The sequence below is a fragment of the Oncorhynchus clarkii genome, chromosome 4 (assembly GCF_045791955.1).
Source record: "Oncorhynchus clarkii lewisi isolate Uvic-CL-2024 chromosome 4, UVic_Ocla_1.0, whole genome shotgun sequence".
In the NCBI taxonomy this organism is placed as follows: Eukaryota; Metazoa; Chordata; class Actinopteri; order Salmoniformes; family Salmonidae; genus Oncorhynchus; species Oncorhynchus clarkii.
The window spans coordinates 69732150-69744529 of NC_092150.1; the positions used below are offsets into that span (position 1 = coordinate 69732150).

General features: G+C 42.5%; 1 protein-coding gene across 1 annotated transcript in view; it reads right to left on the reverse strand.

Annotated features, from left to right (window-relative positions):
- Positions 1 to 235: 235 nt before the first annotated feature.
- The window catches only part of LOC139407196 (phosphoglucomutase 3), a 44963-nt gene continuing 32818 nt past the window's right edge, over positions 236 to 12380 (reverse strand). The window contains exons 2-13 of the mRNA XM_071150754.1: positions 6664 to 6872; positions 6149 to 6333; positions 5632 to 5699; positions 5311 to 5444; positions 4888 to 5083; positions 4017 to 4174; positions 3429 to 3512; positions 3257 to 3355; positions 3044 to 3163; positions 1247 to 1369; positions 929 to 1102; positions 236 to 776 (exon numbers count right to left, since the gene is read on the reverse strand). Coding sequence (XP_071006855.1) covers positions 690 to 776; positions 929 to 1102; positions 1247 to 1369; positions 3044 to 3163; positions 3257 to 3355; positions 3429 to 3512; positions 4017 to 4174; positions 4888 to 5083; positions 5311 to 5444; positions 5632 to 5699; positions 6149 to 6333; positions 6664 to 6870 — 1635 coding nt within the window. The 5' untranslated portion in view covers positions 6871 to 6872 and the 3' untranslated portion in view covers positions 236 to 689. The remainder of the gene's footprint in view (positions 777 to 928; positions 1103 to 1246; positions 1370 to 3043; positions 3164 to 3256; positions 3356 to 3428; positions 3513 to 4016; positions 4175 to 4887; positions 5084 to 5310; positions 5445 to 5631; positions 5700 to 6148; positions 6334 to 6663; positions 6873 to 12380) is intronic.

Here is a 12380-nt window from a genome sequence, read left to right on the forward strand (position 1 = left end):
TTCCCTGTGTCTTAGAACCATCTCTCTATATAAGCAACAAAAACCACACACAAAAAAAATCAATTACCATATTTTCTCTTGATGTGGTCATTTCAGAGAATATACCTGTATTTGGGTTATTCTGTTAAGTAATAAGGCAATTAAGTCTATGTACTAATGCATGCCATTTATTCCATGTAACTGGAGGGTTTTTGAGAGGATACGAACTAAAAAGAAATGCAGAACAAGTTTGATGTCAGTTTCACTTTCATATCTTTACTCTTGGTGTTGAACAATTACATAGCAGCACAGTCTTTCCAGTTGAGATCTGTTCGTAGCAGTGCAGTTACTCAGATATGAACAGAAATGCTAAATTGATCTACAATAATAACCGGTAATGTAAACACTTATAATTACATGGGAATAGTACAAAACAAATACATTGACTGGATTAAGGTTGGGTAAGAAGGGGGATTACATTTTATTTAACCTTATTTAGCATATGCTCTCTTCACATTTACTGAAATCAATCACATTTTCCAGACTCATAGAAAAGTAGCAATAATACAGTATTAAATGCAGTATACCGTATAAAATGATTTGGCACCTGATAAAAAGGATACAAAATGGGACTGGGTTCAGGAAGTGTGGTCCATCTTCAGGAGATTAATGGATTTTTCATTAGACTTAAATTGCATAGTGTGTGTGTTTTATAACGATTTAGGCTCCTCTCCTACTCCTCCAGCGAGGCGGTACACTGCCAGGCTAACTTCATGTGCCAGGGCATCGGCACTCTCCTGAAACACACAGAAACACATTACCATCACCACCATCAGACAGTGAGAGACAGAAAAAGAAAGTGCAAAGAAAGTTAAAGGCATAGAGAGTGAACATGGAAGGTGAATTGAGTGGCTCACTATCACTCCATGTCTCAGCCTCTCAGTCCCACCTGTGTGTCTGCCTCGGCGTACACTCGGACCACATCCTCTGTGCCAGAGGGACGGACAAAGGAGCGTGCCCGTCTGTACTTCTTCACCCGGCTGTCTATGGCCTCCTGCAGACCTGCTGGACTCACTGTTCTCCTCTCTGCATCTGTAGTGTCAATCACCCGCCGGTCTGCCACCTATAGGCCGCACAACAACACTGCAACTGTGAGGCACTGGGATGAACTGTGTTAAAACGTATGTACTAGTTTCCTTTTAATATACAGTCATTTATAGAAACATACGATGCAACTCCCTGAGTGCACACACGCACAAACACACACCTTGACTTTGAGCTGTCTGTTGGGCAGGTCTGTGTAGATGGCGTCCCATTGTTGTACTGTCATCCCTCTGATGGCTAACACAGCCTCAATCAGCAGCATGTCAGAGATAGCATCTCCTACAGTCTTACAGAGAGAGGGAGAGAAAAAAATGTAAGTAATGCACACAGAATTTGACCCTTCATTGCAATGATTGTGTGTAGTCCCTGAATTGCTAAAATGGTTGACTGTGGGTGTTTCGCAATATGCATATTACAGTGCTGTACACTCATGTGCCGAGTGCATTCTCAGAGGACATTCTCTTGAGTATGTTCTTGTGAGGACGAGAGTGTGGAGAATACATAAAACATTACATTTGAGAAGCACTCGCACTTCCCCTACTGTATTACCTCACACCCCGACCCCATTCACTGAACCTTCTTCCAGCCAGGACAATGGCACCAATAGATGAAACAAGATATACACAAAGCAAACATTTTACTTTATAACTATCAGCTAGCTATATGTCAATAGCAATAATCTAGCTAACCAGATAGTTTATTCGCGTGAAAAAATGTCAACAGTCAGACGTCTACAGCGGGTGGTCCCTAAAACACTGTGTGCTGAACGATCGGCAGACAAACGCTAGAGCCACATTCGGTACGATGTGTGTGAGCCGTAAGAACTGAAATTTCAGCCTGTTTTGGTGGGATGGAGTTTTGGCCTGCCTGGTGACATCACCAGAAAATGTGTTAATGGACCAATAATAAAGGCAATTCCAAACCTCTCTGCCAATAGATGGGTTGGTTGTTTAGCAACAAGTGCGCAAATATGGGGCAAAAACAACAGGGTTGGCTTAGATTGTTGACAACATGTAAACTATATTTTGCCTCCAATGTTTATTGAATAAATTGCACATAAGCACTTGTTGTCTATGAAATACATTGTTACAGTTGTTGGTTAGCTAGCAAGTGAATTTTTGAAATATTAGCATAGAGGTGACGTCAGTCAAAACACCTCAAAACAAATCAAGGTATCAAGAACAAGAAAACACTTACGTTCCCACATGGCAGTTTCTTGTCAGTGTTGCTAGCTATCTGGTCATCCAGAATCACAACAACACATGGACTTAAAAATGGATTTAACCTTTATTTAACTAGGCAAGTCAGTCAAGAACAAATTCTTATTTACAATGACGGCCAAGGAACAGTGGGTTAACTGCCTTGTTCAGGGGCAGAACAACAGATTTTTACCTTGTCAGCTCGGGGATTCAATCTAGCAACCTTTCAGTTACTGGCCCAACGCTCTAACCACTAGGCTACCTGCCGCCCCACTGAAGCAAGCACATCATTTTTTGTGACGTTCTCAGCTAAGCCGTCTATAACAGCTAGCTGTCAGTTTTCCTCTCCCCAATCAGACCACTCCTAGGAGAAAAACATCTTGAGAATTTGCATATGAGACATATGAGATGTGAATAGGCAACATATGAGATGTGAATAGCCAACATATGAGATGTGAATAGGCAACATATGAGATGTGAATAGGCAATATTTCATTCTGAAGTCAGAGTTTATTTTCTCTTGCATCAGCCCAAATAATGTCCACCAGCGGTTGCGTTATATTTCTTAACAGACTCGCCTAGTTAAATAAAGGTTAAATGCTTAGAAATGTGCACAAGCGGATTACGCATCCAAGAAGTGCCCTCCGTGCTTTTATTTGGACTCCGACTGATGCATGCTCCAATTTCAGTGCTCGGACCACGGTACTGTAGTATGCATATTTAGAAACACCCTGTGTTGACCTGACAATGTGTGGCCATACCTGGTTGATGAGGTTGACCGTGTTCTGCAGTAGAAGTGCAGCTCTCCTCCTCTCGTCGTTGGTGTTGGAGTCCTGGGCTAGCTTCTGAATCTTCTCCTCTGCTGCTTTACTGAACAGAACCTGAGACAGGACCACAACATAACCATAGTCAGACGGGGGGCCATTGATTGCGTGCTTTCAGTGCGAGTGTGTATTTGTATGTGGCTTACTCACAGTCCCGTGGCCGTTAGCCTCAAAGTAAACACCAATGTCAAACTCCTGGGCTGCATGGTGAAGGTGTTTCACTCCTGTCTTGGTACACCTCACTATTACCTGGGAAGAGGGAGGAGAGGTCAGCACTGATCGCATGTGTGTGTTGGAAAGACTGAGGAGTGTGTGTCCACACCTTCATGGTATCTTCCAGGTATTGTGTAGAGCTGCCGTTAGCGTACGCTGTCTGCACCACGGCTATCTGCAGGTCAAGACCAGCCTGCACAAACCCAAACACACACAGGGGGAACACAGGTTAGTGTGTGCACACTTCTGAATGAGGATGGTACAGAGTCCGTGTGTGTTATGTAGGGGCGTGTTTAAGCATCATTCATCGTGGTTAACCCAGAACTAAAGTCTTGCGTAATTAGTCAGCTGCTCGATTCATTTCTGAGTCCATACATGTTAAGAGAAGCAATGAAGAAATGCTAAACGAGGAGCAGAACCGGAACGAGTAGCTCCACCCTCTGTCTTCGCAAGCTATGGGCCGAATGTCACCTCCCCATCCAAATTTCAAAAGATGCTAACACCAGCGAAATCGTGATTTGTCCAAATAACCAGTGATGAAAAACCCAAGCCCCGGAACTATTGCTGCTCGTTAGCTAACGGTGCTCATAGTATAGAGACAGATCGACGGTACCACTTATGTTTACTGCAGTCTGCCCACCAGAGATTAAAGCATCCAAGGTAAGTACAGCACGTGTGTGAGTGTGTGTGCATATACTTGTGTGAGCAGTTCTTTGAGGTAGGTGCTGATGAGAGTGGCAATCTTGTCTCCATCTAGCAGATGGAATCTCCCTGCAGAGCTGCTGTAGTAATAAACTATACGATCAGCATCGCCATCATAGGAACAGCAACGCTCCCCAGCAGTCATCTCCACCCCTAGAGAGAGAGAGAGAGAGAGATAGGAAAAAAGAGAGAAGAAGAAGGGTCAGAGCCATCCACTTCAGGAGTCTGGCTGTGGCCTACAGTATTTATTACATGTAACTCATTGAGATGTCTTCCCTCTGGTTGCCAAACATGGAAACTATAATATAACTATCCTGACTGTCCTGCGTTTCATAATGAGATATAGCAGGTCTTTTATCAGTCACCTGTAGTCTGAGACACACTCATGAGTCAAAGTTCGGTGTCGACTTCACGGTGCATTAGGACACACCAAGAGGTGAGCCCTACCTCAATAACAGCAGTCCCCGTGTAGCTCAGTTGGTAGAGCATGGAGCTTGCAAATACAGGGTTGTGGGTTGAATACCCACGGGGGACAGTTTGAGAAAAAATTATGAACATGTATGCACTTGCTAATGTAAGTCGCTCTGGATAAGAGCGTCTGCTAAATGACTAACGTAAATAATCTTAAGTAGCTTCCTCTCCTTGTTTCTTGTTCTTTCCCTATACAGATCTGAAATGTAAAATGACAGTTGCAAGTGGATATTCTCCATATAGCTTTCACTTGACTTACCCCATCTCTTCACAGCAATACAGATGCCGTGCAAATAAAATACAGAAAACTGGGCGAGGATGCTATTTGTGGTCTATTGAGAGGCACACATGGAGAGAAAAGAGACCAGGAGAGGTCTGCTGGACTGCAGTCGCACCTTTGGGAGCTCTCTGCTGTACTTTGACGTAGTCGGCTCCACACAGGTGGTTGAGTTTCCCGCTGGAGCCGTCGTTGAAGAGGGACAGCTGCAGCTCATTCTTCAGGTAGGTCTCCATCTCACACACCTTCAGAGCCCCGATACCATTAGCGCCGTCCACCAGCAGGGCCTTCTGATCATCTGTACGGTTAGGCACCTGGAGAGAGGGGGCGGAATGGGTAACATTATTTTTCATGAACAATCATTTAACTGCTTGAAAATGTGTATACATGATTTATAAAATAATATACATGCTTATAACTGCTTACAAATGTGTGTCTGTGATTATAAATGATAAAACATGTGTATTCTATTTATAGTCATGCTTATTAAATTGAGGTTATTATAGTGTTACAAACAGACAGAGAGGTGATGTAGTCTTACGTTCTTAGTGAGCTGGATGAAAGCCTGGGAGAGTTTCCGGTAGTAACCTTTGACAGTGGCTTCACCATAGCGACCCTGGGTGTTCTGACAGCATACCATGTAGTGCAGCTGGGGTGTGGTCACCAAGCCATAGTCTGATAGACAGGGAAAGATACCAATCAGTGATTTACAAAAAATAAAAAAATAACCAACAATACTGTAGGACCAACCCTACAGGTTTAGGGTGGACAGCAGACTTCTGGGATACCACGGTGTAGTCGAATAAGAATGACAGAAGGATTGACATAATAGACAGCTAAGGAAACCTAAGAGTTAACGCACCTTTACTGTGGCCTCCCAGGGCATGGACTCCATCCAGTACTGCCTGTGATAGGCTGTCACTACTGGGCCTGAAGTAACACAACCAATCAGATTAAACGTCTAAGAAGATATCGAGTTGCCTGACGACTCAAACTGAATTCTTCCTCTGCTGTATGTTCGCTACATAGTTCAGTCGGAGAATTCCATCTCTTAAGTTGTTTGTGGTGACGTCAAAATGTTGTACAAAGCAAAGTCATCAGTGACTGGATCATATCTAACCAATGAGAGTATCAAAGCCAATGACACATTTTTAGACGCCGCTTTACCCACGTGTGTTCTGGCCCAACCCATTGGTTTCTGGGACCAATCAGAACGGTTGCATTAATTTGCCTCATGTGGAAAGAGTTTACCATTCCATTGGTCCTAAAGTTAAATCTCCACCCACCCAGGACACCGGGTGATGCAAAAGGAACTCACCCCGTTATATTGATATTCATGGTTATAGTTTAGTTTCTAGAGAATGCGAACACCCCAGTACCTGGTGTCTTTGCCCACGAACACGCTGGCCTCTTGGGCCATGCTGATGGCCTCTCTCTCTATGACGTCTTTCAGAGCGGTGAGGAGCTCCTCCTGCTCTGCGTTGGCCAGCTGGGTGGCATAGACCTCCCACGCAGGGGTCACCATCTCCCCCATGGGGTCCACCAGCTTCACCCCGTTATCCTCCTGGGGAGGGGGTGATATAGTGGATAGGAAGGGAGAGGTGGAGAGACGGAAAGAAGGGGTATGATGAGAGGAATAGGTAAATGGAGGGTGAGGTAAATGGGGGGGGAGAGAGAGAGGGAGAAACATGGATATTGTGTAATTCAGAAAAGCAATAGTTTACCTGAAACCAAATCAATACTAGACAACCTTCCTCTAATAATATCTGAAAATCGGCCCTGAGAGGACACCAGAATAAAACACCAGAGACTATCAGTTAAAGAGAGACTCTGAAGCCACACAAACACAGTGAATGATTAATAGGCTACTGAATGCACTTCATGTTTTGTTCACCTCAGGGTTGTGTGACGCAGTGACCATGACTCCGATGGTGGCCTTAGTCTTCTTGGAGCGGAGTGTGGCCAGTAAACCCATTCGGAACATGACATGGTCTAACTGCTTAGAGTTGGTGCGGAACCCAGCAGTACCATACTGTAGGACCAACCCTACAGGTTTAGGGTGGACAGCAGACTTCTGGGATACTTCCTCAAACTGGGCCATTCCTGAAACACATAACAGGGAAACAAAGGGGATGTCCTTATAGTCTGAAGTTGGTTCCTCTCTTCAGCTCCTCTCCATCATAACATGTAGTTTATAGTCGTCAAGGGGCTAAACATGTTAGGAATCCCAAAGAATCATCATGATCTGATATTCATTCTGAACACATTACAATAATAACGACGACAGCCATACACCTTTGTAAACACTATTACAATATTTGATCTGTCAATTTAATGAGGTGACTGAGAAAACATGTTCATCATGCATTCGTCGTTAATCCACCATAAACCTATGCCCTACTAGGACATACTTTACGGGTCAAAGGTGTAACGTGGGTGGGTATAATTTGTGGAACGTTCCAACAGGAATCCGTTCCAAAAACTTCGTAAATAACAAGGTTGCCAACAAGCAACGCATACAGAGTCGTATAACAGTAGAATGAGATACCGGGTAGGGAGTGAGCTATGTAACTACGTTTTTCACTCACCACGTTTATTCGGAAAAAATGTCTCTTCGTTCTAGTAGCCTCCACCATTTCTCATTCGTTGGTTTAGTTATTATTTCCGGTGTTCCTGCATTTGCGGGTGAACTCTGATGCGCCTCAATTGGGGAATCGCTGTGGTTGAAATGTAACTAATGACCGCAAGCCCCAGTATTTTATTGGCTAGGTGGCTTGTACACAATTGTTACCGATGATACTGTATATACCTACTCGTACTACAGAAGCATGCATTGTATTTTGCCAAGTTCTCTGTGTTAAATCCTTTTCCCCAAATATAGCAGGTAACTTGTGTCTATGTCGATGTTGTTGAGTTCATCTTGCCTAGTTAAATAAAGATTAAATAAATTAGAACATGTCAAATATATACTTTGACCTATTTCAGGTAACCCCACGATGCTTGATTCACCTGCTTTTGAATAACTTTCCAGTTGTTTGTGTTTTACATTCCGACTTTTGAACGTCTGTTTATTGGACATATATGTTAGTGTCTAATAAACAAAAGAGCAATGTATGTAAAGCATCCCATCTGTGTTAAGGTTATTGTGTGTGTGTGTGTGTGTGTGTGTGTATGGTGTTGTTTCTCTTTATGTCCACTAGGTGTCAGCACAGTTTCAATAATGTCACACCTGGTTCACAACATGTTTTCATGTGTAACAAATCAAATAGTATTTGTCACATGCGCATAATACTACATATGTAGACCTTACAGTGGAATTCAGACTTACAAGTCCTAAACCAACTATTTAGTTGTAAGAAAAATGTGTCAAGTAAAACAAATATATATTTTTAAAATGAACAAATAAATAAAGAGCAGCAGTAAAAAAAATAAAATTGCGAGGCAATATACATGGGATACCTGTGTTCCTTTCAAGTCCAGCGGTGTATATTACTTAACAAAAAATGTATTTAAAGTACTCCACTACATTATGTTTATATCTGGGGGGGGGTTGTATCTGTACTTTTACTCTTTCTGTTTCTTTACAACTTTTAATTTTACTTCACTAAATTTCTAAAGAAACAGTTTCCCTGGCATCAAAAAGTGCTTGTTTCATTTCGAATGCTTATCCGAACAGGAAAATGGTCCAAATCACACACTTATCAAGAGAACATCCCTGGTCATCCCTACTGCATCTGATCTAGCAGACTTACTAAACATGCTTCATTTGTAAATCATGTAAATCATGTCTGAGTGCTCCCATGGCTATTTCTTAAATAAAAAAACAAGAAAGTTGTGCTGTCTGGGAAGGTCAAATCATTTATAGATTTACTACTGATACGTTTTCACAACTCTATTAAAGAACATTCTACACAAGGTGTCAATTCATTTCTTGATATTTGATGGGAACAATCCCCTACTCTTCTACACACCTCAAGTTAGCTCTTTCAAGCCCACAAAAGGCAACATCAAAAATGGCTTTCTAAGAAACTCACTTTTCGAATTTGAACTCTCAAACTCTGGTTTGGTATGCTGTCACCATAACCACTACTCTACCAGACAGACAGAGAAAGAATGTTAAGGGGTACATCAAAATGCACACATCAAGGACAACATTTCAGAGGTTAGAGAATGGTTTGGGGGCTTGTACTTCTTGGGTCCCCCAACCGTTCCTCAATCTTCTTTTGATGACTACAAACATAGATTTGGAATCTTCAAAACCTACACTATAGAATGGATGTGTTTAGGAACGGGGGACGAAATTCGAAAGAGGCGTGTTTCCAATTACTAACAAATAGACCCTAGAAATGTTATTACAAAATCTTAATATTGGAACTTTGTCCCTTCATTTGCCTACTACTGTCTATAAGCTATCATAACATGTGGGTTTTTTCTTGGGGACAAGGTACCTTCCTGTTTGGCCCTGTCCGGGGGTGTCCTCGGAGTGGGCCACAGTGTCTCCTGACCCCTCCTGTCTCAGCCTCCAGTATTTATGCTGCAGTAGTTTATGTGTCGGGGGGCTAGGGTCAGTTTGTTATATCTGGAGTACTTCTCCTGTCCTATTCGGTGTCCTGTGTGAATCTAAGTGTGCGTTCTCTAATTCTCTCCTTCTCTCTTTCTCTCTCTCGGAGGACCTGAGCCCTAGGACCATGCCCCAGGACTACCTGACATGATGACTCCTTGCTGTCCCCAGTCCACCTGGCTGTGCTGCTGCTCCAGTTTCAACTGTTCTGCCTTATTATTATTCGACCATGCTGATCATTTATGAACATTTGAACATCTTGGCCATGTTCTGTTATAATCTCCACCCGGCACAGCCAGAAGAGGACTGGCCACCCCACATAGCCTGGTTCCTCTCTAGGTTTCTTCCTAGGTTTTGGCCTTTCTAGGGAGTTTTTCCTAGCCACCGTGCTTCTTCACCTGCATTGCTTGCTGTTTGGGGTTTTAGGCTGGGTTTCTGTACAGCACTTTGAGATATCAGCTGATGTACGAAGGGCTATATAAAATAAATTTGATTGATTGATTGATTGATCGGAACGCTTTTGAATGGTCTACAAAGCATGCCCCCAGGTCAAAGTTGCCTTTTGCAGACAAGGATAATATATTGTTACTCCACGACATAGTACGTTACCACAACTCTATTAAAAGGACATTCTATACAAGGTGTCACTTCAGTCCTTCTAATTGATGGGAACTACCCCCATCCCCCCAACAAACCTCAAGTTAGTTCTTTCATGCCAACAAAAGGCAACATCAAAAATGTCTCTCTAAAAAATCCTCTCTCCAGATTTGAACTCTCAAACTCTGGTTTGGGATGCTGTCACCATAACCACTACTCTACCAGACAGACAGAGACAAGATGTTAAGGGGGACTTAACAATGCACACATCAAGGACAACATTTCAGAGGTTAGAGAATGGTGTGGGGGCTTGTACTTCTTGGGTCCACCAACCGTTCCTCAATCTTCTTTTGATGACTACAAACATAGATTATGAATCTTCAAAACCTACACTATAGGATGGATGTGTTTAGGAACGGGGGACGAAATTCGAAAGAGGCGTGTTTCCAATTACTAACAAATAGACCCTAGAAATGTTATTCCAAAATCTTAATATTGGAACTTTGGCCCTTCATTTGCCTACTACTGTCTATAAGCTATCATAACACGTGGGTTTTTTCTTGGGGACAAGGTATCGGAACGCTTTTGAATGGTCTACAAAGCATGCCCCCAGGTCAAAGTTGCCTTTTGCAGACAAGGATAATATATTGTTACTCCACGAGATAGTACGTTACCACAACTCTATTAAAAGGACATTCTACACAAGGTGTCAATTCATCTCTTGATATTTGATGGGAACAATCCCCTACTCTTCTACACTCCTCAAGTTAGCTCTTTCAAGCCCACAAAAGGCAACATCAAAAATGTCTCTCTAAAAAATCCTCTCTTCAGATTTGAACTCTCAAACTCTGGTTTGGGATGCTGTCACCATAACCACTACTCTACCAGACAGACAGAGACAAGATGTTAAGGGGGACTTAACAATGCACACATCAAGGACAACATTTCAGAGGTTAGAGAATGGTGTGGGGGCTTGTACTTCTTGGGTCCACCAACCGTTCCTCAATCTTCTTTTGATGACTACAAACATAGATTAGGAATCTTCAAAACCTACACTATAGAATGGATGTGTTTAGGAACGGGGGACGAAATTCGAAAGAGGCGTGTTTCCAATTACTAACAAATAGACCCTAGAAATGTTATTACAAAATCTTAATATTGGAACTTTGGCCCTTCATTTGCCTACTACTGTCTATAAGCTATCATAACACGTGGGTTTTTTCTTGGGGACAAGGTATCGGAACGCTTTTGAATGGTCTACAAAGCATGCCCCCAGGTCAAAGTTGGCTTTTGCAGACAAGGATAATATATTGTTACTCCACGACATAGTACGTTACCACAACTCTATTAAAAGGACATTCTATACAAGGTGTCACTTCAGTCCTTCTAATTGATGGGAACTACCCCCATCCCCCCAACAAACCTCAAGTTAGTTCTTTCATGCCAACAAAAGGCAACATCAAAAATGGCTCTCTAAAAAATCCTCTCTCCAGATTTGAACTCTCAAACTCTGGTTTGGGATGCTGTCACCATAACCACTACTCTACCAGACAGACAGAGACAAGATGTCAAGGGGGACTTAACAATGCACACATCAAGGACAACATTTCAGAGGTTAGAGAATGGTGTGGGGGCTTGTACTTCTTTGGTCCACCAACCGTTCCTCAATCTTCTTTTGATGACTACAAACATAGATTTGGAATCTTCAAAACCTACACTATAGAATGGATGTGTTTAGGAACGGGGGACGAAATTCGAAAGAGGCGTGTTTCCAATTACTAACAAATAGACCCTAGAAATGTTATTCCAAAATCTTAATATTGGAACTTTGGCCCTTCATTTGCCTACTACTGTCTATAAGCTATCATAACACGTGGGTTTTTTCTTGGGGACAAGGTATCGGAACGCTTTTGAATGGTCTACAAAGCATGCCCCCAGGTCAAAGTTGCCTTTTGCAGACAAGGATAATATATTGTTACTCCACGACATAGTACGTTACCACAACTCTATTAAAGAACATTCTACACAAGGTGTCAATTCATTTCTTGATATTTGATGGGAACAATCCCCTACTCTTCTACACTCCTCAAGTTAGCTCTTTCAAGCCCACAAAAGGCAACATCAAAAATGTCTCTCTAAAAAATCCTCTCTTCAGATTTGAACTCTCAAACTCTGGTTTGGGATGCTGTCACCATAACCACTACTCTACCAGACAGACAGAGACAAGATGTTAAGGGGGACTTAACAATGCACACATCAAGGACAACATTTCAGAGGTTAGAGAATGGTGTGGGGGCTTGTACTTCTTGGGTCCACCAACCGTTCCTCAATCTTCTTTTGATGACTACAAACATAGATTAGGAATCTTCAAAACCTACACTATAGGATGGATGTGTTTAGGAACAGGGGACGAAATTCGAAAGAGGCGTGTTTCCAATTACTAACAAATAGAC